This window comes from Nannospalax galili, unplaced genomic scaffold (genome assembly GCF_000622305.1).
Source record: "Nannospalax galili isolate Female #2095 unplaced genomic scaffold, S.galili_v1.0 scaffold867, whole genome shotgun sequence".
Classification (NCBI taxonomy): domain Eukaryota; kingdom Metazoa; phylum Chordata; class Mammalia; order Rodentia; family Spalacidae; genus Nannospalax; species Nannospalax galili.
Genome location: NW_008355797.1, coordinates 752,686 through 778,567, shown reverse-complemented (window position 1 = coordinate 778,567; position 25,882 = coordinate 752,686). Strand labels below are relative to the sequence as shown.

The following is a 25,882-nucleotide window of genomic DNA, read 5'->3' as shown; positions in this document are numbered from 1 at the left end:
CAAAATCCAAACAGCCATGGCCAGAGAGACGGTTCAAGGGTTAAGAGCCCTGGTTGCAGGGCTGGAGAGATGGCTCAGTGGTTAAGAGCACTGACTGCTCTTGCAGAGGACCAGGTTCGACTCCCAGCACCCACATGGCAGCTATGAACTGTCCTTAACTCCAGTTCCAGGGGAAGACGAAACCCTCTTCTGACCTCCTCGGCATTGCAGGGCACGGATGCACTCACATGTATGGAGGCAATACACTCAAACACATAAAATAACAAAAATAATAAAATATATATTTTTTAAAAAGAGCATTGGTTGCTCTTGCAAAAGACTGGGGTTTGGTTTTCAGCATCCACATAGTAAATCCAGGGGATCTGATCCCCTCTTCTGGCCCCCATGGGCTTTGCACACACATGGTGCACTTACAGGTATTCAAGCAAAACACTCATACACCTAAAATAAAATAAAAAAAACAAGAAGCCCTATGAAGCAGTGTATTAGACAGGATTTTGTATCTCTTTGACGAACTACCTGAGAAAAACAATTAGAAGAAAGGTTCATTTTAGCTCATAGTTGTTCGTTTTTGTTTTGTTTTTGTGGTCTTTTTGAGACAGGGTCTCCCTGTAGCCCCAGCTGGCCTGGAACTCAATTTGTAGATCAGGCTGGCCTTGAACTCAGAGATCCACCTGCCTCTGCCTCCCCAGGGCTGGGATTAAAGGCATGCACCACCATGCCCTGCCTTTGGCTCACAGTTTTATAGGCTCTATGTTTCTGTGCCCAGAATGAGATGCAGTATCATTCACAGAGATGTGACAGAGGAACTTCTTCACAGTCGACAGGAAACAGAAAAAGACAGGAATACAGGAAGGGACCAGGGTGAGCTGCTGCCTCAGCCTCAGGGACAACCCCTCCCCCCACGTGGTGGACTTGCTATGAGTCCACCAAGGAATGAAGCCATTAAGTCACATCCCTCATGCTCTATAATCATCTTTTTTTTTTTTTTTTTTTTGAGACAGGGTCTCCCTGTAGCCTCAGCTGACCTGGAACTCACAATGTAGACCAGGCTGGCCTTGAACTCAGAGATCCCCCTGCCTCTGCCTCAGGAATGCTGGGACTAAAAGTGTGCACCACCACAGCCGGCTCTCTAATCATCTTTTTAAATTTTGGCTGTGAATAAATTTAAACTTTGAAGGAGACCTTGTCTGTCATGTTCATCAGCAAAGCTGGGGTAGTGTCAGATCTATAACGGGTAGAATATGCTCAATATCTTTTCTTTTGGTGACAAGATCTTCCAGGCTCAAACTCACTATATGTACCCTAGACCATACTGAGTTTGAACTCCTGATCTTCCTGTCTTCACCTCCCAAGACCTGGGATTAGATCTTGGGTGTGTGCAGGGCACAGTGATAATATCAGAGAGATCGTAGCAGGTGAGAAAAAGTGAGTCCTTGTTTCTAAGATATTAATCTCTTACAAAGAGAAGACAGATGCACACAAACAGGTAATTGAAATGGAGAGCCTCGTGTAGTTTGTTTTTTTTGTTCGAAGCAGAGTCTCCCTGCTGCCCCAGCTGTCCTGGAACTCAGTATGTAGACCAGGCTGGCCTTGAACTCACAGAGATCCACCTGCCTCTGCCTCCCAAGTGCTGGGACTACTGGCGTGCGCCACCACGCCAGGCCCAGACTGGCTTTGAACTCATAGCATCTTCCTGTCTCAGCCTCTTGAATACTAAGTAAATACTTGTTGAATAAATGAGTGCACTGATTATGATGATTATAAGGAATCTTCAGAATGCACTGTCACACATTCAGGCAATTTTCCCAAGAATTATAGTTCCGTGATTACATCCTTGAAGACTGCTAACAAAAGGTCTGAGACCAAAGGGAGGCAGAGGGTAACACACTGAACTTTGGCTCCCCTCCCCCTCCAGCCTGAAGGACCCTAGGAACCTTATAAATCATAGGCCTAGAATCTTCTCATCAGAAACTCCAACCCAACCACAACAGGCATTTCCCTTTTCATTTTGTATTTTCGCAACGAGTATTTTCCATCCAGGATTCCTTGCAGCCACTCCAGCTAGGCTGCAGAGGCGCCAGTGCCTCTAGGACCCCGGGTTCCTTTCTGTTTCTTTATGAATGAACAGACTCAGGTCTACGCATGCGCACCTCCCAGAGCTCCGCTCCACGTGAGGCCCACCAGTCCCTCCTGCCGGGGGCCCCGCCCTCCCTATTCTAATGGACCAATGGAGCGCCGTCTAGGGGGCGGAGCCTGGAGCCGCGAGGCCGGGTGGTTCCCCCGGCGCCCGCTGCCTCACTAGTCGGTCCGCTGTGTTGTGGTCACGTGGCCCGGTCTGGGCGCGGCGCTTGTTTTGGTTTTCCTTTAGCTTGCCCCCGGGAGCTTGGCGGCAGGCGCCTTCCCGGCACCGGTTCCGGCGCTGCCCGCACCCTGGCACCTCTTCGGGCTCCCTCGGCCCGCGGATCGGCGAGCCCCGGGGCGGCGTCCTGTCATGCCGCTGGTCCGCTACAGGAAAGTGGTTATCCTCGGGTACCGCTCCGTAGGTGAGGCTCCGCCCTGCCCCGCGCACCGCCGGGAGGGGCCGGAAGAGGCGCGCGGCCGCGGGAACGCGGCTCCCGGAGGAATGGTAGCCGGGAGAGGTCGGGAGTACGGCGAAGCTTGGGAGGGAGGAGGGATGCGGGAAGGGAGCGCGGATGCGTTACCGTGGACTTGGGGACATACCAGTGGTCCCTGCGTCACTCTGGGTCAGGGTTTGAACGCGCGGTGGAGGTCTACGTGGGGAAAACTGGCTCAAGTACCCTTGGGCTGGCGGATTGGATCCTGGGGATCTTCCCCAGGTGAGGCAGGGTGGGCTAGGGAAAGGCTTCCTGCCGCACTACTGAATGGATCCGGTTTAGATGATGACAATCGGCCAAGGGTCACGGCTTGGGGTCACTCACACACTGGGTGCTGACTGGAGAGTCCTTTGGTCGTTGGCCACAGTCCGAAAGGACAAAAGGTGTGACCATGAATGGAATGATGATTGCATTCCAACCACCTATGATCCTTACAGGGAAGACATCTTTGGCACATCAATTCGTGGAAGGCGAGTTCTTGGAAGGCTACGATCCTACAGTTGAAAATAGTGAGTAGTTTTCTTCAGTGTGACGAAGGGGATGGGGTCTGGAATTATTGGCTATCTCACCTAACTCCAGAATTTGGGATTTCTTTGTTGCCAGGGGGCTGATTTATTTAGACGTCAAATCTAATCACATCTCTGGTGAAACACAGAACAGTGTTTCGAGAACAGATTTTGCGACGTTCTAGTCCAGGATAGTATAGATGTAGCCAGTAAGAACCCTAGCATGTCTCTCCAGTTTCTCGGAGAGCTTCCTGGAACTAGTCCATCTTTGTCATTCCCAGGGGCAGGAAGGTATGGGGACACCCTTCACTGGCCCTATAAACCACCTCACAGTCAAGTTTTCTTTTCTTTTCAGCTTACAGCAAGATAGTGACTCTTGGCAAAGATGAGTTTCACCTACACCTGGTGGACACAGCAGGGCAGGTACCAGTTGGGGTAGGGTATCCAAGTGTTGCAGTTTAGCCCCAGGACTTAAAGTCTGGTAGTCCATGTGTTTCATGCTGGAAGTAGTATTTAAAAGAAAAGCACTGCTGGATATGGTTGCCCACACCGTCAGTCCCATCCAAACACTAGGGAGGCAGAGGCAGGTGGATCTCTGTGAGTTCAAGGCCAGCCTGGTCTACATAATGAGTTCCAGGCCAGCTGGGGCTCCAGGGAGACTCTGTCTCAAAAAGACCAAATTAAAAAAAAAAAAAAAAAGAAAAAAAGAAAAATACTTTAGCTATTAATAGTCTACAGGGCTCACTGGAGCTCCTTCATGAATACTTGTTCAGTAGAAGAGTCAGGAGCAAGCAATGCCCCAGGGAGGGTCGCCTGAAATGCTATCCTACCAACTTAAGCTATCTGAATAGTGGGGCTCTAGGTACTGATGTTTCTGTTTCTTGTCAGGATGAGTACAGCATTCTGCCCTATTCATTCATCATTGGGGTCCACGGTTATGTGCTTGTGTATTCTGTCACCTCTCTTCATAGGTAAGTGATTAAGATCTTGAGTCAGGCTTGGCAGGAACCAAAAATTATCCTAGAACTAAGCTTATAGCTCTATTTCTTGTATTTGAAGCTTCCGAGTCATCCAGAGTCTATACCAAAAGCTGCATGAATGCCATGGTAAAACCCGGTAAGTGGCTCTGGAGAATAGAGAACCTGTCAGCACAAGGGTGTGGACAACAGCAAAAGGGTGAATTCTTTGTTAGAGAAGAGTCTGGACTGAGATGCCTGGCTTGATTGGAGAATTATCTTTTGTTTTTGTCTTTTTTTGAGACAGTGTTTCCCTCTAGTTCCAGCTGGCCTGGAACTCACTATGTAGACCAGGTCTGCCTTGAACTCACAGAGATCCACCTGCCTCTCCCTCTGTCTCGCTTGTGCTGGGATGGGACTAAAGGTGTACACTAGCATGCCTGGCTAGAATTATCTAATCTTGATATGAAGGTAGTTGGGGTCCATGGAGAAAGGAAGAGGATTTTCTAATCATATAATATCTGTTCTCCTCACAGGCTGCCGGTGGTGCTAGTGGGGAACAAGGCAGATCTGTCTCCAGACAGGTGTGTAAATCTCTGCTGCTCAAGGCAAAGGAAAGTGAGCTGGACTAGGAATCAAGTCAAGCTGCTAGACCTGGCTCTGCTACTTGACTCAAGTAATATTGCCTCTTGATTTTCTGATAGGATCTCTACCATATAATCCAGGCTGTCCTTGAACTCCTCATCCTCTTGCCTCAGTCTTCCTAGCAGTGCTAGTTGAGATTACAGGCATGAGTCACCATGCATAGCCATTTCACCCCTTTTAATTTTTAGTTTATCTTCTGTCATAAAGCCATAATTGTATACTACAAGCTTCAGTCCTAGATTCACCTATGAGCCTTTGTTTACATATTATTTTCTCTTCTGTCAAACCTTAGAGAGGTTATAAACATTAAAGGAAGTCTAGATCCTAAAGATTTTGCAGAGAACTTACAGACATTGCAATCCCCCCATCGGTATGGTTCAAATTTGCTTCCAGAGAGGTGCAGGCAATTGAAGGAAAGAAGTTAGCAGAGTCCTGGGGTGCGACGTTCATGGAGTCATCTGCTCGAGAGAATCAGGTACTGGGACTGCAGACTCAACTTGGTCACAGGGGTATCAGCAATGTCTTCCCTACACACTGCTTGGTGGAGGGGATGGTGAGGGGGTGACATTTCTATCTCAGAGCTGGGTAGTACTGGTACCGAACTAATTTTACCTATGAATCTGCCTATTCCTTATAGCTAGCCCAAGGCATCTTCACCAAAGTCATCCAGGAGATTGCTCGTGTGGAGAATTCCTATGGGCAAGAGCGTCGATGCTGTCTCATGTGAGCCCTCACAGCCTTGTTTCTGCTGCAGGTGCCTGCTAACCTCCAATGGGGGGCAGACCTCAGGACTTAATGGGTATGGTTGCCAACTGTGTCACTGGCCCTCTGGCACACAGTGTGGTATCCTCATCTTTGCACACTCTTCCCAGGCTCCTGTAGCCTGGTTGTCAATGTTTACAAAGGGGCAAAGATGTCTCTTGGACACTGGCTTCTAGCTCCTTGTTTTTCTAAATGAACTGTTACAATCTGCAGGGTTAGGGTATGAGTCCGGGGCATTATTTATCCAGGACCCACCCTCCTGTATAGGTTTTCTGTATTGATTGGGTAAGGAGGGCTGGGAGTTCTAAAGTAGAGCTGGCTCTTGGGGTGACAATGTATATTTGCAAATAAACTAAAAAATGTTTTGTTGTTGACGTCTATAAATCTGGGGAACACTGAGGGCCAACACCTCCTTTTCCAAAGAGTGATGGCTTTGATCTTTCATCATACTCATTACTGTCCTTACTCCTTAGTTACTAGGGACCATTACCTTAAGACTTAACTACTTGCCTTTTTTTTTTGAGACAGGGTCTCCTTGTAACCCCAGCTGGCCTAGAACTCACTATGTAGACCAGGCTGGCCTTGAACTCACAGAGATCCGCCTGCCTCTTCCTCCTGAGTGCTGGGATTAAAGGTGCGTGTGCCACCACGCCCGGCCCAACTACTTGCCTTTTTCATCTTTTTATTTTGCTGGTTCTTCCTTTACAGCACCAAGTCCTGTTGACTGCCCCACCCATCTAAGTTTGTAAGCCCTGAAAAGCCCCTTAACTAAAGAAATACTACCCCCTAGTGGCCAGCTGGCACATACTGACCTGGCGCCCCTCACTCCTAATGAATGCCATCAAGGAGTGGGGAGGAAGGGACTAGAAGTGCTGTGAAGATTTTTGGTTTCCCAAGAAAGCTGATTAAAGTAAATAATGTCCTTAATGGATATTAGTCTTGCTACCCTCATGTCCCTGGTCCCTTTCACTATAATAGGGTTTTCTTTTCTCCTTTCATCAATTTGGTTATCTTTTTGTTGTGAGACATCCAGTGTGGGTGCTAGGAACCAAACAAGCCCTCTGGAAGAGCAGCAAGCACCCTTAACCACTGAGCCATTTCTCTAGCCCCTGTGCTGTTTCTTAGGTGTCAAAAAGACTTTTGTATCTGCCCTTTCTCATTGTATCTGCCCTTTCTCAGCAGGATGAGATATTTGAGTTATTGGGGCTCAGCGTCTTTACTTTTGATTCTGTTTTTTAAAGACAGATTTATTGGGGCTCAGCAGTTACGAGCACTGCCTGCTCTTGCAGAGACCCGGGTTTGAATCACAGCACCCACATGGCAGCTAACAGTCCATAACTCCAGTTCCAGGGTATCTGATGCTCTCTTCTGACCTCCTCAGGCACTGCATCACACAGTGCATTCACATGCATGTAGGCTGTACACATAAAAATAACAAAAAAGGATTTTAAAAAGATTATGTGTATGTGTGTTAGCTTGCAGGAGTGTATGTGTAGCCCATGTGTGCAGGAGCCTGTTAAGGCCAGAAGAGGGTGTCTGATCTGAACTGGAGTTAACAGGTGGTTGTGAGTCACCCAACAATGGGTTCTCTGTAGGAGCAGTAAAAACTGCTGAGCCGTCTCTCCAGCCCCTGCCTCTACTTTTCTTGACTACTCACCACCCCCTTAGCCTGACAGCCTAAGCAGCCCAATATCCTCAAAGGAACTGTGACGGTTACCTAAGAAGTGCCGTATCATAATAGAGGACGAAGACCTCTTCTGCCAATCTGGGGAGGCTGAAGTACCCAGTCAGCCTAAGTTCCTCATTTGTGAAGTATGGTTCAATCAGAAACTGGCTGTGGTGGTGCACACCTGTAATCCCAGCATTTTGGAGGCTGAGGCTTGAGACCAGCCTGGACACTATCAAGACCCCACACATCCTAGGCACATGCTGTGTTCTACCATTGAGTTCTATCTCCAGTCCTTTTTTTTTCTTTTTTTAGACCAGGCTGGCCTTGAATTCACAGAGATACCTGCCTCTACCTCCCTACACCTATGGCCTGCCCCCGGTCTTTTTTTTTTTTTTTTTTTTGGTGTTTTTGAGACGGGGTCTCCCTGTAGCCCTGACTGGCCTGGAACTCTATGTAGACCAGGCTAGTCTTGAACTCACAGACATCTGCCTGGCTCTGCCTCCCCACTGCTGGGATTAAAGGCATGCACCACTACACCTGACGCTTTTTTTTAAATTGTATTTTTTAAGTTTTGTTTATTGTGTGTGTGAAGGCATGCGTCTGTGCCACAGCATGTGAATGGAGGTCAGAGGACAACTTGGCAGAAGTCGATTCTCTACCATGTGGGTCCTGAGGAGTCAAACACACATAGTCAGGCTTGTCAGCAAGCACTTTTACCTGCTAAGCCATCTCACCACTCCTCTAGTTCTTTTTAAATTTTCTTTGAGATAGGGTCTCATTAAATTGTCCAGGCAAGCCTTGAATTTGCCATTTGTGCTTTAGCCTCCCCAATAGCTGGGATTACAGACCAGTGCATCAAGCTAGTGGGTTTTGTTTTTGCTTTTTTTTTTGGTCTTTGAGACAGGGTCTCCCTGTAGCTCTAGCTGCCTGGAACTCACTCTTTAGACCAGGCTGGCCTTGAACTCACAGAGGATCCTCCTGCCTCTGCCTCCCGACTGCTGGGATTAAAGGCGTGGGCCACCATGCCCAGCTGTTTTTGCTTTTTAAGTTTATTTTGACAGGGTCTCACGTAAGCTCAGGCTGGCCTCAAACTCTGCAGCCGACAAAGACTTAAAATTTTTTACATTTACTTATAAGTGTACATGCATGTATGTGTGCCATAGTGTGGTGTAGAGGACAACTTTCAGGAGTTGATTCTCCCCTTCTACTCTGTGGGTCCTGGGAATCAAACTCAGGTTCTCAGGCAAGTGACTTGAGAGCCATCTCAGCTCAGAGGGTGACTCATGTCCTGATCTTCCTATCTGCACATCCCAAGTGCTAGAATTACAGGCTTATGTTGCCATGCTTCTCTCAAGACCTCAAATCAAAAAAGAAGTCTAAGCTGGGTGTGATGGCGCACGCCTTTAATCCCAGCACTTGGGAGGCAGAGGCAGGTGGACCTCTGTGAGTTCCAGGCCAGCCTGGTCTCCATTATTAGCGAATCCAGGCCAGCTGGGGCTACAAGGAGACCTTGTCTCAGACCAAAAAAAAAGGCTGGGGGCTGGTGGCTGGAGAGATGGCTCAGTGGTTAAGAGCACTGGCTGCTCTTGAATAGGACCTGGGTTCTAAACCCAGCGTTCACAAGGCAGCTAACAACCATTCATAACTCCAGTTCCAGGGGATCCAATAGCTTCTGGCCTCTGGGGGCATTCCAGGCATGGGTACACTTAGAAAAATGCAGGCAAAACACTCATAAAATAAAAATACCTTAAAAAAAATAGTGTCTGGGGCTGTTGAGATGACTCAGCGGGTAACGGTACTTGCCTCCAAACCTGATTATCTGAATTTGATCCCTGGGTCCCACATGATGGAAGGAGAGAACTGACGCTGGCAAGTTGTTCTCTGACTCTACTTGCATGTTGTGGCACATGTATACCCACATCCACACCCATACCCATAAATACATATAAATGTGAAAAATCTTAAAAAGTGATTCAGAAGATTAAAGTGAGAAATGAGGGGCCTGGTGTGGTGGTGTAAGCCTTTAATTCCAGCACCCAGGAAGCAGAGGTAGGTGGAGCTCTAAATTTGAGGCCAGCCTGGTCTACATAGTAAGTTCCAGGTCAGCCAGGGCTACATAATGAGACCCTGTCTTCAAAAAAGGAGAGAGGCTCTTTCCACCATCTTTCTGCCCTGTCATCATGGTGCGCATGGATGTTCTGGCTGATGCTCTGAAGAGCATCAACATCAACACTAAGAAGAGAGGCAAACGCCAGATACTCATCAGGCCGTGCTCCAAAGTCATTGTTTGCCTCCTGACTGATGATGAAGCATGGTTACAGTGTCGAATTTGAAATCATTGATGATCACAGAGCTGGGAAAACTGTGAACGTCACAGGCAGGTTAAATGAGTGTGGTGTGATCAGCTCCAGATGTGATGTGCAGCTCAAAGACCTAAAAAGTTGCAGAATGATCTGCTCCCATCCTGTCAGTTTTGTTTCGTTGCACTGCCACCCTCAGTGGCAGGAGGACTGTCCAGTCCTCAGCTGGCCTCATGGACTATGAAGAAGGACAGGAGAGAAAGTCCAGGGATTCTTTTTCTAGTGACGTAAAACATACATATAAATAAAATGCCTCAGTGGACTCTGAAGGGGGGAGAGAAGTGAAGTAATGTACATATTTAGGATAGTTCATCACAGATGGTGAGCCCTTGGGAAATGGAGGCTATCAGTCATTACTTCTGGTGTAGTCTGGGTACGCACAGCAGGGACTTGCCTTCCACTTTTCAACTTCTAGTTAAACTTGCTCTACTACAGCTGGGACGGCTGTGGGGTCACTACTGAAGTTTCTTTTTTTCTTTTTGCTGACATAGGCTTAAGAATGATCAAAGAAAACATGATACCAATGTATGGATAGATAGCTAGAGAACATGCTAGTACTTACCTCTCCTATCTATGACTATGGCCCAATCTGCACTGTCCAACATGGAAGTGCAAGTCATATATAGCTATGTAAGTTTAACATAGTTACCATTTAAAGTTACTGAGTTTCACCACCTAAATTTAAAGGTGCTCAATAGCTACATGTTGCTAATGGCCATATTCGGATATAGCACAATTCCATGAGAATCTTACTGTATCTTTTCCCACAAAAGTAGCCCCAGACCTAATTCGCCTGCCTCTTTCCACTTTCAAATCTTTTTTTATTGCATTTATTTATTGTATTTGTGCACATTGAAACATAGACATGTGGAGATCAGGACAACCTGCTAAGTCGGGTCTCTCCTTCCCCTTGTGGGGCCCCAGGATCAAAGTCAGGGCTTCAAGTTCGGCCATAAGCCCCTTGTACCTGCTGAGCCTTCTTGAAGGCCTATTAAATCTTTTTTTTAAACCCAGGGGAAAATGTTGCTTTTGGTTTGAATCATGGATTAACTTCTCACTTGGTGTGATTCCTTCGACAATTTTCTCAATTTTAGCCTCAATCTTTTCACCTGTAATATGGAGATAATTCCACAGTGCTGGTAAGGAATAACTAAGTGGATATAAAGTATCAAGCACATAGTTAATTTGTATACAGTTCATGCAGAAGGGGCATTCTATTCTTCCTCTCATCCAGACCTGGGGCGGGGTTCCTAGAGTCTTGTCCAGATTAATAGTATTCTGACCAAGTTGCAGGGTACTTACCTTCGTTGAAAAGGAAAGAACACAGTTTCTGAAGATTTCGGAAAAACTAGATGTGGGGTGGGGGGCACTCTGCAACGGAAGGGGAGCTCTGGATTGACGTTTTGGGGGGCGAGGTAGTGTGTGTGGTGATTGTGAGGGCACCTACAGTCCTTCTGCAAGAAGACTAGGTGCTCGTCCAATTTTCTTCCGGCTCCCGAACGTGGCAAGAGCCCACCCTTTGCAGCGCCAAGCGCCGTGCCTCACTTTCTCCATTTGTGGACTCCAGTTCCCAGGATGCAGAGCAGCGGCCAATCTCCAGGCTCTTCCTCCATCCCACTCTCGGCAAAGATTGTCTCTAGTCAAGGCAAGGAGTTGCAAGGACCAGTGACTAAAGGAGAAGAGCATTAGAAAATGGCCAGAATCCTGGTTTCACCGCCCGGGAGGTAAAAGAGGCAGTTCCAGGGCCGGGGCGAAGAGGAAGGGGGCTTCATTCCCACGTGTCTGCCAGGCTGCCGGCTCGGCGCAGTCGGGGTTAACCTGCGGCGGAGGGATCCCGGAGCGTGTGCGTAGAACTGCAAAGTCACAGCCTTTCCTCCAAGAGGGCTGTCTCCCTCCGCCGCCCCGCTCCAACACAAAATAGGGCCTCATCTTCTCCTTTCTCCCCTTCTCGAGTGGGCTTCCCCCGGCAAAAGGGCCCCTCCGGATCTCGCGCCGGAAGCTTTCCGGATTTCCACGACCGCTGCCCGGCTCTCTGGCCGGGAAACAGCCCCTTCGCAGGAACCACCCTACCGGCCGAGCAGGAGGCGGAGGGGGGAGGCGGAGCGGCGCCGCGCTGCACTACTTTCCTCTCCGGTTGCAAATGGCTGCCTCGTTCCCCACTTTCCGCTCAGTTTCCTGACCCCCCGGCGCCGGGAGCCGGGGTTGGGCCATGCACCTCTAGGCCCCCCGCCATCACAGCCTGCCGGGGGTCTAGGGGGGCCGCGGACCACAGCCGGCCGGGCCGGGGGCGGGGCAGCTCCCAGGCCAGAGGGGAAGGGAGGCGAGCGCTGGGCCTGGAGCGGCCGGAGGGGAGCGGGCAGAGGGCTCGCACCGCCCGCCCCTTCCTCTTCCTCGCCCACCAACCCTCCTCCCTTCCCCGGGGGGAGCAGAAGGTGGGGGGCGCGAAGCCGCCGAGGGGGAACGCTCGGGGTCGAGGAGCCCGGCGCTGGGTGTGTGTCAGGCTCGGCCCCGCGGCCCCGCCGGCTCCGCGTCGCCGTAGCTCGCGCGGCCCCGGGGCGCCGGCCGGGCGGGGAGAGGGGCTCGGCGCCTGCGAGGGGCTCCCGTTCCATCCGGGCCCGGCGCGCGGCGCCGCGGCATTCCTTCCGGGCTGCCGGGGAGGCGCCTCGACGTTCCATCTGGAGAGCCTCGACGTTCCGCCCGAGCCCGGCGCGGGCGGCCGGGGCGCTGGCCGGGCCCTGGGACTGAGAGGCCGCCCGGCGACGCGGATGCGGAGCCTGCTCGCCCGAGATCAAAGCCACCGGTGCTCTCTTTGTGTCCGCTCGGGATTCGCCGCCCTGGGGCTGTCCGTGGAAACCTAGACTGCTGGACCCCGAGGCAGAGAACCCCTTTTGGCTTCTGGCGTTTTTCGGGCCGAAGGGTGGCCACTCCGACCTGGATTTACCGTTCTTGGCCCCCCTAAGCCCCCCCGTGTGGGGGGCGGCTGTGATCGCTCTGGCGGTTGGAGGTCGGGGAGCGGCCCGGGCTCTGGCCATGTTCTCGGATGAAGATTTCTGGATCGCCCTGTGAAGAGGTGAGTGAAGTCCGCCCGGCCTGGGCCCAGAAAGGGTTGGACTGGGGGCACAGCCAGATGGACTATCTTGGCCGGTGCTGACCTTTAGGTTGGAGAAGGGGGTGCCAGAGCTGTGCAGGGTTTCTTTGGCAGGGTCTGTCAAGGGAACTTGAGCCGGTCGCCAAGGCAGAACTGAGGCCTGGTTTCTTGGGGTGTGCCTCCCTAAAGATTGGGGGTTCAGGGAACCACAGGAGTTTGGGAACGTGTCCAGATAGCCCTCTCTGCCTGTTTATTTTTGTGTTGGGAGAGTTCGACCAAACTAGGACTCAGGCCCAGATCGCCAGCACCGATTCCAGGCTGCTGTCCTGCCCCCCCCCCCCCCAGGTTCCTTGAGACTGAACAACTTGGGTTGGGGGGGGTGAGGTGTCACTGCCAGGTCAGACTTACTGCCAGGTTGGACTTTAAGGTTGTTCCTACCCAGCCGTGCACCCAAAGCAGTCTGTGGGAAACTCAAGGAGCCCTGGGCCCTTCCCCAGGCCTTCTTTCTCTGGGCAAAGGGGAGGGTGGGTGGAAACTGGTGTGATGAAGGGGGTGGCTGGGGCAAGAAGGAGGTGGGGCTGGGGCAGCTCTGGCCCTGCTGTTCAACTTTAAGTTACCCCTACCTGCAAAGTGACCCCAGCAAGGCCTAGCGGAGTCTTAGCCTGTTTTGCCTCCCCTCCTCTCGGGATGGACATAATCTCCAGGGGATTACAGGAGAGGCCGTTGAGATTTGTTCTCTACGAATGTGGGCTGCAAAAAATGGCTTTTGTCTCCTGCTTTCTCTGGGCCTAAAGTGGAGAGCTAGCTGCCCATGAGTCCCTGGCCAATCGTGGAAGCCCCTGCCAGACCTCCACAATGCTTTTCTGGCTGTGGAATGTTAACTAGTCCTCTGATGGTGTCCCTGCCCTGCAGGATAGGGTGGCCTGCACCTCTTTGGAGGAGAAATACCTTGAATTGAGCTCTTTTCTGTTGGAAACTGGGGTTTCTAGCCCTGGTAGGAGGTGCTGGAGAGAAGGGGTGTGTAAGTGCGTGCAGGAAGGGTGCAGCATGAACCTCCCGCCTCAGCCTCTGGGCCCTGGGCTGGGACAGCCTCTCTCACACCTGTCATGCTGCCCAGCAGGGATTTGGCTATTGCATTTTGTTCCCTCATTCCATACCCTCCAAAATACACTTGCTAGATCCTTTTGAGTGTAGTCTCAGAAAGGGGAAAGTAAGGGTTTTGCACTTTAAAGATTTCTAAGAAGTGGCACAGGAGTGGTGGAGTACGGTGAACTGTCATCTCTGCTTCTGTTTCTGCCTTCTCTGGAGGAGCCTTTCTGTTGTCTGTTCTCAGACAACTTCCTTAGATGGGACTGCACCTTGTTAGCTATGGCTGCCCCCCACCCCAGGCTGACCCAGGGACTGTGTTGCCACTTGGATCCTTCCTAGAGGGCTGACCCAAAATGGGGGTGGAGGAGGTGTGGTTTGATTCTTTAGCTGGGAACCAGGAAGTCCTGAGTCCCACTAAAGAGCTGTGCACTCAAGGGCCTGCTCCAGCCTTTCAGCTCTCAGAGCTTCCATTTCCTCTGTTGAAGAGAAAATGGAGTGAAAGCCATTGGTCTAGGATGAAGACAGGAAGGAGAGTGGGTTGGACTAAATCCCTGCCTCCTTTCTTGCTTTTTTGGGGGCCTTTTAGGTATAAGACTAAGGGGTGTCAGCACAGTTTTTCTCCCTGTATGAGAAGAAGCCTGGCCAGGTACTATCCTAGTTTAGATCCAGGGGTTGGGGGGTGGGGGGGAACTAAACGACACTCCTTGGGATATATGTGTGTCTGTGTTTACTAACTGTGAATGATGAAGTTGGGGGAACCTTTGCTTTTATTTGCTTAAAAGCCTTCAGGGACTTGATTGCTGTCGGCCTCAGTATTTGGGTACAGAGACTGGACTACAGGCTTGAGTACTCAGGGGCTAGGGTTTCAGGCCTCCTAGAGATGTCCCTAGATTCTTTATGGTACAGGAGAAGGACAGTTTGCACTTTGCTTCTTAATCTTTCATCTTTCATGGCCTCATGAATGGGACTCTGACTTTAGAGGATGTTGCTACTCTGTTCCTCAAGGCTGGATGAAGAAGGTAGTTTCTGTACCTTCTGGAGCAGAGCTAGCTTTCCCAGCCTTAGAGGGCTGAATTCGGGGGAGGGTAGAGGAATGTATCCCTCTGGCCTTGTGTGAGACAGTCCTCCTACCCACTGTATTATCACTGTCGCTTTTTATTTGTTGCTGCTTGTGCCTTGCTAAGGCTCAACTCAGCAAAGTTGGTGACTGATCTTTGCGGTAGTAAGATATAGTAAGATACAAACATTTAGAAAACTTGGAAGCCCCCCTTGGACCTACTGGGTGTGGCCAGGTCTTGAGTAACTAAATAGGAAGAGGGGCCTGACCTCCAACTCCCACTTCCCACAGGTGACTTTTCAGGGTCTCTTGAAGTTCCAGAGCAGGTTTTTTTTTTTTTTCCTGAGTTGGCCAGATAGTCCACTCTGCTTTCCTTTCAACTGGTGGTTGTGTCAGTTTGGGAAAGAGATGACTTTGAATAGAGGTGACAGGTATCAGATGATAGATGGTCTGGTGTTCCTTAGCTAGCATATTCTAAGTGTTAGGGGAAAGGTAAAGTAGTGTCCTTTACTGTGACATGGCTCAGGAGGGGCATTGCTAACATCTGGAAATGAAATTGGGAGCTTGGGGAAGGAAAACTGGTACTGTGGTGGCTGGGGAATTGCTTTACTGATCTTGGGCACTTTGAGGGTTTCCCTTGTTATTCAACCCCAAGTAATTGACTGGGATACTTACCTTCCAGTTTTAGACGGCAGGATCATCTGTACTCAGGTTGATGTGATCACTCTGGTTAAACAAGAGTGAAAAAGATGGGAGCTGAATTCCTCCAACTTTTATATTTACAGTTCTTTTTCAGGAATTCCCCTAACCCCACCATCACCTAGGAGCACTGTACTTTCTCTGGTTAAGAGACAGGCCTACCATTCTCACTAATGGTTGTAGGTCTTTATCCTTTTGCCTTTTCTGTAGGGTTATTTTCTTACCCATAGTCATGGTAATTCTTTTTTGTTTGTTTAAACAGACTTCATTATATAGCCCTGACTGGCCTGAACTCTTGTCAGGCTGACCTCAAACTTGCATTTATTCTCTTGCCTCTGCTTCCCAAGTATTGGTGTTATAGGCATGCCTTACCAAGCCTGGCATCTTGTAATTCGTATTCTTTACTTCTCTTAGTATACTATGCTTAGTTTGTGTGCTGCCTTAGAGGTTGAGGAGTGTGAATCTTAAGTTTTTCAGATGTAGTCTTTGTGTATTTCATTTGGTTTTGGTATAGGCTAGACTAGCTTAGAAGGGGGAGAGGGGACCGTTAACTTGCCCCCCCCCCCAGGTGTTTGGAAACCCTGCTTGACTGAAGAGGAAGGAAACTGTTTTGCTCTGTTATATACTGCCCCATTTAGACCTCCTCCAAAAGGCAATGTGCTTCCTGAGACTACAACTCCCAGCATGCTTAGCCTCATGCCTGGCTACACATGCTCAGTAACACTTTAGGCCCACTTCTGTTAACTACTAGGAGCATCTAAGGAAGAAGGGCAGTTGGCATTGCTAAGGGCAACGACCCGAGAGGCCTTCATGCTGGGTGAGACCCAGGGCTCATTTAAGGCAGGGGCCAGTGGTGATCCTGAACTTCATTTGTGGCAGTTAGGGTTTCTTCTGTTGTATTTGGGATGTCCTGGTTGGAACCAATGGAAGCGGGGGAGATCCAGTCATAACTAGCTTTAGTTCCAGTATTGTCTTTAAGCTGTTGCAAGAACCTAGGACTCTGCCTCTTCACAGAGGAATTTTGGCTTGACTAAGACTTCTTGGGCCATGATTGTCCCTGGGTTGCCACTTTTAGTTCTGTAGGGTGGTAGCTCACCTGAGACTTGAGGATAAAGGCTAGGGTAAGATTAGGGACCAGGATTTTAAGATGAGGCAAAGGACAGCACTAGATGTAACTGGGTGTGTTTCTAGTTGGATGCGATTGCCCTGGAAGCTGTTACGGAGCAGGGTGGAGGTGGGGAAGTGGAATAGATGCCCTGAGAATCCAGAATGGGAGGAGAGGTCAATGTTTGGGAAAGAAGTGGGCAGTACAGTGAGGGCTAAGGAGAATGATTTTCCTTGTCATTAAGGTAGTATTTGTAGATAAGGCTTGTCTCTGTCTAAAGGGTCAGGGTACCTTTCACTGACATCTTATTATGGGAAAAGAACTCCTTGGGGACGCTTACTGGACATACAGCTATCTCTTGGCACCAACAGGTCTCCCCGAGAGGGCCCTGCCCAGTCGGAGAGAGGGATGGACAGCCAGAAGCCGCCTGGTGAAGATAAAGATTCAGAACCGGCAGGTGAGTAGAACAAATCCTGGGTTTGCTGACAGCTTTTCACTTCTTGTGCACAGCCTTATATTTTTGTTCCTAGCACAAGGACCAGCTCAGTCTATGTAAAGACAGGTAATTGAATAACTTTGTTCTTTAAGGCAAAAGTTGAAATGCCATCTCTATGAACCACTGAGAGTTTTGGATAATCTCACGTGTGTCTGATGAATGAATGTATTATTAAGTCAGACTGATGTGTGTTGCTTTGTCTGTTCATTCAGCTGATGGACCTGCAGCCTCTGAGGAGCCAGGTGCCACTGAGCCAGACCTTCCTAACCCACATGTTGGGGAGGTCTCTGTCCCCAGTTCTGGGAGTCCCAGGATTCAGGAGCCTCCCCAGGACTTCAGGTAACTTGGGGGAAAACAGGAGTATAAAGGCACATGAGGATTTGATTAGAGTATTAGGGTTTCAGGGCAGAGGGTTTAGGAAAATGAGTGGGACTCATAGTGTATCGTATCATGGGGTTGTCAGGGGCTTGGCATGGTGCTAATGCTTGTATGTCCATAGTAGGGGTCCAGCACGGCGTTGTGCTCTCTGTAACTGTGGGGAACCCAGTCTGCATGGGCAGCGGGAGCTACGACGCTTTGAGTTGCCATTTGACTGGCCTGGGTCTCCAGTGGTATCATCTGGGGGAAACCCGGGGCCCAGCGAGGCTGTGCTGTCCAGTGAGGACCTATCACAAATTGGTTTCCCTGAGGGCCTTACACCTGCCCACCTAGGAGAACCTGGAGGTAAGTGAAGAGAAATGGGTTAGGAAATGGGTTGGTGCCTGGGTGGTCCTGAGCCAGTGGTCACTGTGTTAACTCCTCTCTGTTTACCTCTTCCCACCTATAAAGGGCACTGTTGGGCACATCATTGGTGTGCTGCGTGGTCAGCAGGTGTATGGGGGCAGGAGGGCCCAGAACTATGTGGTGTGGACAAGGCCATCTTCTCAGGGATCTCACAGGTAGGACTGAGACCAGGTGATTGCACAGGTGAAGGCAGGACTGGTGGGCATCTGAGGGTCCAGGCAGACTGACTGGGAAGGACAGGAGCCATACTAGGGAAGGGCTAGTGGCTAAACTGTTTCTTTGGAGGAAGCTGGCTGGCACTGAAGCTTTGTCCCCATCCTTACAGCGCTGCTCCCACTGCACCAGGCTTGGTGCCTCCATTCCTTGCCGCTCACCAGGATGTCCACGGCTTTACCACTTCCCCTGCGCCACTGCCAGTGGTTCCTTCTTATCCATGAAAACACTGCGGCTGCTATGCCCAGAGCACAGTGAGGGGGCTGCACATTTGGGTGAGAAAATTCTGTCCTTTGGATATAGGGCACATGAGGGGCCAAGTGTGACTTGGATTTTGGTACTCTGCAAAGTGTTCCTTAAGTCTAAAATTATGTGGTGTCATTCTTTCTGTCTCACTAAAATAGATGTGACATTTATGAGCACAGGGGCTTTACCTGTATTTACGGTGGTATCTAATATGTCTAGAATTAGTACGTGACATGTACTGGTCAGGTACTCGGTAACTATTTGTTACTGGCGGTACACCACTGCGCTGAGTTGTGGGAGGATTCTATAGCTAATCTGTGCTATCTCTTTCTTCCACTACAGAGGAGGCTCATTGTGCAGTATGTGAGGGACCAGGGGAGTTGTGTGACCTGTTCTTCTGTACCAGCTGTGGACATCACTATCATGGAGCCTGTCTGGACACTGCTCTGACTGCCCGAAAGCGTGCTGGCTGGCAGTGCCCTGAATGCAAAGTGTGCCAAGCCTGCAGGTAAGAATAGGAGGGCAGGGGGAGCCACAGAGTTGATTCAGCAATTAAAAACCCTGGCTGCTGTTACAGAGGACCAGGGTTCGGTTCCCAGCACTCACATGGCAGCTACCAACCTTCCGTGACTCCAGTTCCAGGGGATCCGATGCCTTCTTCCAACTTCCAGGCATTGCATGACACGGGTGCGCTTACGTACATGCAGGCAATACACTCATGCACATAAAATAAAAAATAATAAAATTCAAAGCCAGCCTGGTCTACATAGTGAGTTCCAGGCCAGCTCGTGCTACAGGGAGACCCTGTCTCAAAAAGACAAAAAAAAATAAATTTTAAAAAAGGAGGGCAGGAAGGTAACTAGGGAACTCACAGGTGAGGGCAGAAAATGAGGCTAGGAGGGATCTGTGATGTGCCCTGTGCCCATACAGGAAACCTGGGAATGACTCTAAGATGTTAGTCTGTGAGACGTGTGACAAAGGATATCATACCTTCTGCTTAAAACCACCCATAGAGGAACTACCTGCTCACTCTTGGAAGTGTAAGGTGAGTGTCTTCTGACGCTGCCTCCTTCAGCATCCCTAGAGTTCCCCTGTGGTTACCAGTCACATCTACTCCTTCGTCTTCACTGTGGATTTGACTAGTGCCTGTTTTGGCTGCTTCCTTCCTCTAGACATGTCGGGTATGTCGGGCTTGTGGGGCAGGCTCAGCAGAGTTGGATCCGAACTCTGAGTGGTTTGAGAACTATTCACTCTGTCACCATTGTCAGAAAGCCCGGGGAAGTCATCCTGTCAGTTCTGTTGCTGAGCAGCATCTGCCTGTCTGTAGCAGGTAAGTGATATAGACTTGCTGAGACTGGGATGGGACATCAGAAGGGCTGAGACTGGCAGGGGCCATGTTAAAGCAAGTGAATAGTGGGCAATGCAAGCCACAGTATTTATGCCTTGCCCCTACCCCCCAGTATGCTCTCTAGGAGTTGTTAACTGGTGAGAGCCACAGTGCCTGCTCCCCTGTACCCTCTGCAGATTTGCACCCCCAGAGCCTGGTGATATCCCCACTGATGAGCCCGATGCTCTGTACGTTGCATGCCAAGGGCAGCCAAAGGGTGGGCACGTGACCTCTATGCAATCCAAGGAACCGGGGCCCCTGCAATGTGAAGCCAAACCACTAGGTGAGTAGGGTTTGAGGGTCCCTGAAATTTTTTGTTCTGTGGCAAGAGACAGTTTTTGCTTTGCCTCAGACCCTGTACTTTCTGTGGAGTAGATATGAGCTAGGTAGGAGTATAGTATGTTGTGTCTGCAGGGAGAGCAGGGACCCAACTTGGACCCCAGTTGGAGACTCCCCTGAACGAGGAGATGCCACTGCTGCCCCCACCCGAGGAGTCACCCCTGTCTCCGCCACCTGAGGAATCACCCACATCCCCACCACCTGAGGCCTCACGCCTGTCCCCGCCACCTGAGGAATCACCTGCATCCCCACCACCAGAGGCATCCCGCCTGTCCCCACCACCTGAGGAATCACCTCTTTCTCCGCCACCTGAGGAGTCTCCTCTGTCTCCCCCACCTGAATCATCAACTTTTTCACCACTGGAGGAATCACCCTTTTCTCCACTGGAACAGTCGCCCCCATCTGCTGCACTAGAGACACCCCTGTCGCCACCACCTGAAACCTCACCCTTGTCTCCACCATTTGAGGAGTCTCCTCTGTCCCCTCCACCTGAGGAATTGCCCACTTCCCCACCACCTGAAGCATCTCGCCTATCTCCGCCACCTGAAGAATCGCCCATGTCCCCTCCACCTGAAGAATCGCCCATGTCCCCTCCACCTGAGGCATCTCGTCTGTTCCCACCATTTGAAGAGTCTCCCCTGTCTCCTCCACCTGAGGAGTCTCCCCTGTCTCCACCTCCTGAGGCCTCACGGCTGTCCCCACCCCCTGAGGACTCACCCATGTCACCCCCACCAGAAGACTCGCCTATGTCCCCCCCACCTGAAGTATCACGCCTGTCACCCTTACCTGAGGTGTCACACTTATCCCCTTTGCCTGAGGTATCACGGCTGTCCCCACCACCTGAAGAATCTCCCCTATCCCCACCACCTGAGGATTCGCCCACATCACCTCCACCTGAGGCTTCCCGTCTATCCCCACCACCCGAGGACTCTCCTATATCCCCACCACCTGAAGACTCTACTTCACCACCGCCAGAGAACTCACTCATGTCCCTACCGCTGGAGGAGTCACCCCTGTCGCCACTGCCTGAGGAATCGAGACTCTGCGCCCAGCCTGAGGAACCGTACCTGTCTCCCCAACCTGAGGAACCCCAAATCTGTCCCCAGTCTGAAGAGCCGCACCTGTCCCCCAAGCCTGAGGAGCCGTGCCTGTCCTCCCAGCCTGAGGAGCCGTGCCTGTCCCCCACACTTGAAGAGCCGTGTCTCTCCTCTCAGCCTGAGGAGCTGCTCTTGCCCCCTGTGCCTGAGGAACCATGCTTGTCCCCCCGGCCTAAGGAACCACATCTGTCCCCCCAGCCTGAGGAGCCCTACCTGTCCCCCATGTCTGAGGACCCATGCCTGTTGCAGCCCCAGCCTGAAGAACTGCACCAATCTCCTCGGCCTGAAGAGCCTCCTGAGGAGCTAGGCCAATGCCCTGCATCTAAGGAGCTGCCCTTGTTACCCCTACCTGGGGAACCACCTTTATCCCCCTTGCTTGGAGAGGCAGCCCTGTCTGAGTCTGGGGAACCACCTCTATCCCCTCTGCCTGAGGAGTTGCCCTTGTCCCCATCGGGCGAGCCAGCCTTGTCACCTCAGCTGATGCCACCAGGTAAGGGAATGTTAGTGCCCCCTTTGGGACAGTCTTCATACTTTATGTCACATTTAATCTAAGCCTCTCTTTTTCTCTTTCCCCCAGATCCTCTTCCTCCTCCGCTCTCACCCATTATCCCAGCTGCAGCCCCACCAGCCTTGTCTCCTTTGGGGGAGTACCCCTTTGGTGCCAAAGGGGACAGTGACCCTGAATCACCATTAGCTGCCCCCATCCTAGAGACACCCATCAGCCCTCCACCAGAAGCTAACTGCACTGACCCTGAGCCTGTACCCCCAATGATCCTTCCCCCATCTCCAGGCTCCCCAGTGGGACCTGCTTCTCCTACCCTTATGGAGCCCCTCCCCCAACCATGTTCCCCACCCCTTCAGCACTCCTTGCCTCCTCCAAACTCTCCTCCTTCCCAGTGCTCCCCTCCTGCTCTGCCACGGTCTGCTCCTTCCCCTCTGAGTCCCGTGGGGAGGGCAGTAGATGTCTCAGATGAGGCTGAGCTGCATGAGATGGAGACTGAGAAAGGTCCCGAACCAGAGTGCCCATCCTTAGAACCCAGTGCCACCAGCCCTCTCCCTTCTCCCATGGGGGACCTTTCCTGCCCTTCCCCCAGCCCTGCCCCAGCCCTGGATGACTTCTCTGGCTTGGGAGAAGACATAGCCCCTCTAGATGGGACCGATATTAACCCTTCACAGTCACAGACTGGACAGTTACCTGGCAGTTTGGCTAGTGAATGTAAAGGTTCCCCTGTGCTCCTGGACCCCGAGGAGCTGGCCCCTGTGACCCCTATGGAGGTCTATGGTCCAGAATGCAAGCAGGCTGGGCAGGGCTCTCCCTGTGAAGAGCAAGAGGAGCCCCGTGCACCAGTGGCCCCCATACCACCCACTCTCATCAAATCTGACATCGTTAATGAGATCTCTAATCTGAGCCAGGGTGATGCCAGTGCCAGTTTTCCTGGCTCAGAGCCCCTGCTGGGCTCTCCTGATCCTGAGGGGGGCGGCTCCTTGTCCATGGAGCTGGGAGTATCTACAGATGTTAGTCCAGCTCGAGATGAGGGCTCCCTACGACTCTGTACTGACTCGCTGCCAGAGACTGATGACTCACTATTATGTGATGCTGGGACAACTATCAGTGGAGGCAAAGCTGAGGGAGACAAGGGACGTCGGCGCAGCTCCCCAGCCCGTTCCCGAATCAAACAGGTGAGAGGCCCTTCAGCCACTGGATGTATCCACGTTCATGTTCCTGTCAGGTCAGTTCAGGGCTACCTTTGCATTTAGCTTTCTGTAGCCTAGATTCATAAGAGAAATCCTTTAGTTCAACTTAAGAGTTTGCTAAGCAGATTACTAAAAGGAGGTAAATGATTATGTAAGTTCATGATCACTCAGTAAGAGAATTGGGACTAAATACTTTGTTCTCTCTTTGTCCTTATACTGTGTTAGCTGTTCTTCTTGAGAGAGGAAAATCTGTTTCCCCAAACTCCCTGATTATTGATATTTGGGAACTTAGCTCTTTTCGCCCTTCTGAGTGGGACCTCTAGGCTACATTTTTTTTTTTTTTTTTTTTTTTTTTTTAAAGAGGGCCTCCTGGTACCCCCCTAAAAGATGTCTTTTTGAGACAGGGTCTCCCTGTAGCCCCAGCTGTCCTGGAACTATGTAGACCAGGCTGGCCTCTAACTCACAGAGATCCGCCTGCCTCTGCCTCGCTAGTGCTGGGTTTAAAGGTGTGTGCCACCATGCCCGGCTAGGCTTTTTTTTTTTTTTTAACCTGTCATACTCTGTCCATTCATCATCTTTCTCCCCTTCAAGCCTATGCACCCAACACATTCGGTCCTGTAATGGTCCTCTTCCCTTACTTAGGGTCGTAGCAGTAGTTTCCCAGGAAGACGCCGGCCACGTGGAGGAGCACATGGAGGACGAGGGAGAGGACGGGCCCGACTGAAATCAACCACTTCTTCTATTGAGACACTGGTAGTAAGGACAGGCTTTGCATCCCCTAAGCATATTTCCCATGGCCCCTTCAAAATTAATCACACTTTAAATCCTACTGGTCTCTTGCATGCTCACTTACTTGCCGGCTAGCCTAGGGCTGGCCCACTTGTCTCCCAGGTTTCTCTTTGGGAAGGGGCCAACTTGGGAGTCTCAGTGTTCTGCCTCCTAGTTCTATTGTCTGGCCTTAGTCTTAGCCAGTTATTCACACCTCTTTCCCCAGCACCAAGGAAAGGGCTGCTTGGTTGGGGCAGACCTTTCCTTCCTTACTTTTCGCAACTCTCTACTTACAAGGTGGCTGATATTGATAGTTCTCCCAGCAAGGAGGAGGAGGAGGAGGAGGATGACACCATGCAAAATACCGTGGTTCTCTTCTCTAACACAGACAAATTTGTTCTAATGCAGGTACCATACTTTACTGGGTTTTCCCAGCTTTGGCAGTGAGAGTGGACATGCTGAGCTGTGCGCGTGGGTGCGTGCATACATGCATGTGTGCGTTTGAGCTTACTTTGCTGGGAGGTTGGATGTGAAAAACCAGGGACCTATTTTACTTCTTGGGATACCCAGCCAATAAGAGAGTGGATGGTGAATTAATCCCACATAATAGTCCGGAGAGTCTATATATATTCTCACCTGAATGATCTTGGAGCTGATGGGATTTTGTCACATATGATTATTAAGCAAGTCTTTACCTTATCTTATAGTTTATTCTTACCTTTACCTATGACAGACTATAATTCAAGTTACCTGATTAGGCCGCTAAGGTATCCTAGGGAGGCACAGTTCCTATGAGTTGAGTGGGAGATGCAAAAGTCCATTGGTGACTCAGTAATTGTCTTAATGTTGTGGAATGGGATTCTACTGACTCCCTGATCTCAGGTTAGTGTTAGTGTTTGACTGGGACTGGGTACAATGAGACAGTGGTTAAGGGGCTGGGGAGAGGTAAGAACATTGCTTACTGCTGTGCAAGCAATAAGTGAATTTCTAGCACTCATGTAAAAGCTGTGCATGGCCATGTGTGCCCTGAATCCTAGTGTTCTAGGGAGGAGACAGGTGGATCCCAGGAGCTTGCCGGCCGGCCAGCTAGCCTAGTTGAAATGGTGAACTTCCACTTCAGTGAGAAACTTCGTCTCAAAAAATAAGGTGTAGTTGTGACATTAGATAAGTTAACCAGGCTCCAATGGATCAACCCACACCAAAGGACATTTGAAAATACAAATTGGACTTGTTAGACCTTAATAGGTATTAAGTCTAACAAAGCACGTGAAATCTGGCTAGTGGAGAGGGCTATAAGGGAAGTAGAGACAGGGGAGGGCATCTAGATATGATCAAAATACATGAAATTCACAAAAATTCAATAAAAATGATAATAAAATCTTTAATAAAAATTACCCAAGGAATTAAAAAAAACAAGGTAGAGAGTGATAGAGGAAGACATTTGATGTCCTCCATAACACACACACACTGAAGTTTCTGTGTCTTCCCCAGGACATGTGTGTGGTGTGCGGCAGCTTTGGTCGGGGGGCTGAGGGCCACCTCCTGGCCTGTTCGCAGTGCTCTCAGTCCTACCACCCTTACTGTGTCAACAGCAAGGTGAGTCCAGGACCCAAGAGGGATGGGCTTTGGAAAGCGCCAGTTCTTTATTACCCTGCTCCTGCCGTCATACTTCTTTAAAAAGTTGTGGCGGGGAGGAGGGAGGTTCGTGTGTCATGATGCACATATGGAGGTGAGAGGAGAGCTTGTGGGAAATTTTCTTTCGTACCATGTGGGTCCTGGAGATCAAACCTGGGTTATCAGACTTGGTGGCAGATGCCTTTACCCGCTGAGCCATCCCACTAGTCTAGACACACTACTTTTTTTCTTTTTTTTTTTGGCCTTTTTGAGACAGGGTCCCCCTGCAGCCCCACCTGGCCTGGAACTCACTATGTAAACCAGGCTGGCTTTGAACTCACAGAGATCTGCCTTCCTCTGCCTCCCGAGTGCTGGGACTAAAGGCGTGCACCACCATGCCCGGCGACACACTACTTCTTAAAGTGGCTGTGGCTCTTTGAAGTCACTCATAAGTCTTCAATGCTATCAAACTCATCCTAGGAAAAAGTACTTGGGATTTCATTGCAGACTTTGTAGTTTCTTAATGCTAGAACAACACTTGCTGGTATAATTCAGTCCATCATGCAAATAATAACTTTACTGGTAGAAAACATGGTATAATCTGGAAGTAGAAAATAGACTCAAAACTATTAAGTGCATATCCATAAAGGGAAGTTAGTGTCTTTAACCTAAGTTGTGATCAGTTGTTTG

At 50.4% G+C, this 25,882-nt stretch overlaps 3 protein-coding genes across 14 annotated transcripts in view; 2 read left to right on the top strand and 1 right to left on the bottom strand.

Moving 5' to 3' along the window:
• Positions 1–2,031: 2,031 nt before the first annotated feature.
• Rhebl1 (RHEB like 1) lies at positions 2,032–5,859 on the top strand. Of its 4 annotated transcripts, none has more exons than XM_008853681.2 (8): positions 2,032–2,546; positions 3,056–3,127; positions 3,480–3,547; positions 4,013–4,095; positions 4,184–4,240; positions 4,617–4,664; positions 5,119–5,200; positions 5,363–5,852. In XM_008853681.2, the coding sequence occupies exons 1-8, from the start codon at positions 2,495–2,497 to the stop codon at positions 5,450–5,452; spliced, it is 552 nt and encodes a 183-aa protein (XP_008851903.1). In that variant the 5' UTR covers positions 2,032–2,494; the 3' UTR covers positions 5,453–5,852. The 4 variants fall into 4 exon arrangements, 3 of the variants coding, with proteins under 3 accessions (XP_008851903.1, XP_029412290.1, XP_008851901.1); XM_029556430.1 differs by lacking the exon at positions 2,032–2,546 and adding an exon at positions 2,583–2,642 and having other exon boundaries at positions 5,363–5,858; XR_003847124.1 differs by lacking the exon at positions 2,032–2,546 and adding an exon at positions 2,649–2,840 and having other exon boundaries at positions 4,617–4,756; positions 5,363–5,419.
• A 4,234-nt stretch (positions 5,860–10,093) lies between these two features.
• On the bottom strand, positions 10,094–12,580 carry LOC115067759 (formin-like protein 20). Its single transcript, XM_029556428.1, has 2 exons — positions 10,819–12,580; positions 10,094–10,625 (listed from the first exon to the last, which is right to left on the bottom strand). The coding sequence occupies exon 1, from the start codon at positions 12,546–12,548 to the stop codon at positions 11,583–11,585; it is 966 nt and encodes a 321-aa protein (XP_029412288.1). The 5' UTR covers positions 12,549–12,580; the 3' UTR covers positions 10,094–10,625; positions 10,819–11,582.
• Positions 12,004–25,882, top strand: part of Kmt2d (lysine methyltransferase 2D) — a 42,668-nt gene continuing 28,789 nt past the window's right edge. For 7 of the 9 annotated variants that reach the window (XM_017803343.2, XM_029556423.1, XM_029556424.1 and 4 more), the window contains exons 1-15: positions 12,004–12,586; positions 16,926–17,011; positions 17,263–17,389; positions 17,550–17,773; positions 17,879–17,988; positions 18,159–18,321; positions 18,635–18,800; positions 19,223–19,337; positions 19,465–19,622; positions 19,817–19,962; positions 20,094–21,605; positions 21,693–22,795; positions 23,453–23,566; positions 23,876–23,986; positions 25,070–25,174. In XM_017803343.2, coding sequence (XP_017658832.1) covers positions 16,963–17,011; positions 17,263–17,389; positions 17,550–17,773; positions 17,879–17,988; positions 18,159–18,321; positions 18,635–18,800; positions 19,223–19,337; positions 19,465–19,622; positions 19,817–19,962; positions 20,094–21,605; positions 21,693–22,795; positions 23,453–23,566; positions 23,876–23,986; positions 25,070–25,174 — 4,203 coding nt within the window. In that variant the 5' untranslated portion in view covers positions 12,004–12,586; positions 16,926–16,962. The remainder of the gene's footprint in view (positions 12,587–16,925; positions 17,012–17,262; positions 17,390–17,549; positions 17,774–17,878; positions 17,989–18,158; positions 18,322–18,634; positions 18,801–19,222; positions 19,338–19,464; positions 19,623–19,816; positions 19,963–20,093; positions 21,606–21,692; positions 22,796–23,452; positions 23,567–23,875; positions 23,987–25,069; positions 25,175–25,882) is intronic. The other 2 variants (XM_029556422.1, XM_029556421.1) reach the window with 2 other exon arrangements.

What these genes read in the sequence shown, in the direction of transcription:
- LOC115067759 (XM_029556428.1), bottom strand. Translation starts at nt 12,548, where the DNA reads ATGGCCAGAGCCCGGGCCGCTCCCCGACCTCCAACCGCCAGAGCGATC.
- Rhebl1 (XM_008853679.3), top strand. Translation starts at nt 2,678, where the DNA reads ATGCGGGAAGGGAGCGCGGATGCGTTACCGTGGACTTGGGGACATACC. An exon ending in TCTGTCACCTCTCTTCATAG is followed by an intron (nt 4,096 to 4,183) that starts GTAAGTGATTAA and finishes TTGTATTTGAAG; the next exon opens with CTTCCGAGTCATCCAGAGTC. An exon ending in GAATGCCATGGTAAAACCCG is followed by an intron (nt 4,241 to 4,616) that starts GTAAGTGGCTCT and finishes TTCTCCTCACAG; the next exon opens with GCTGCCGGTGGTGCTAGTGG.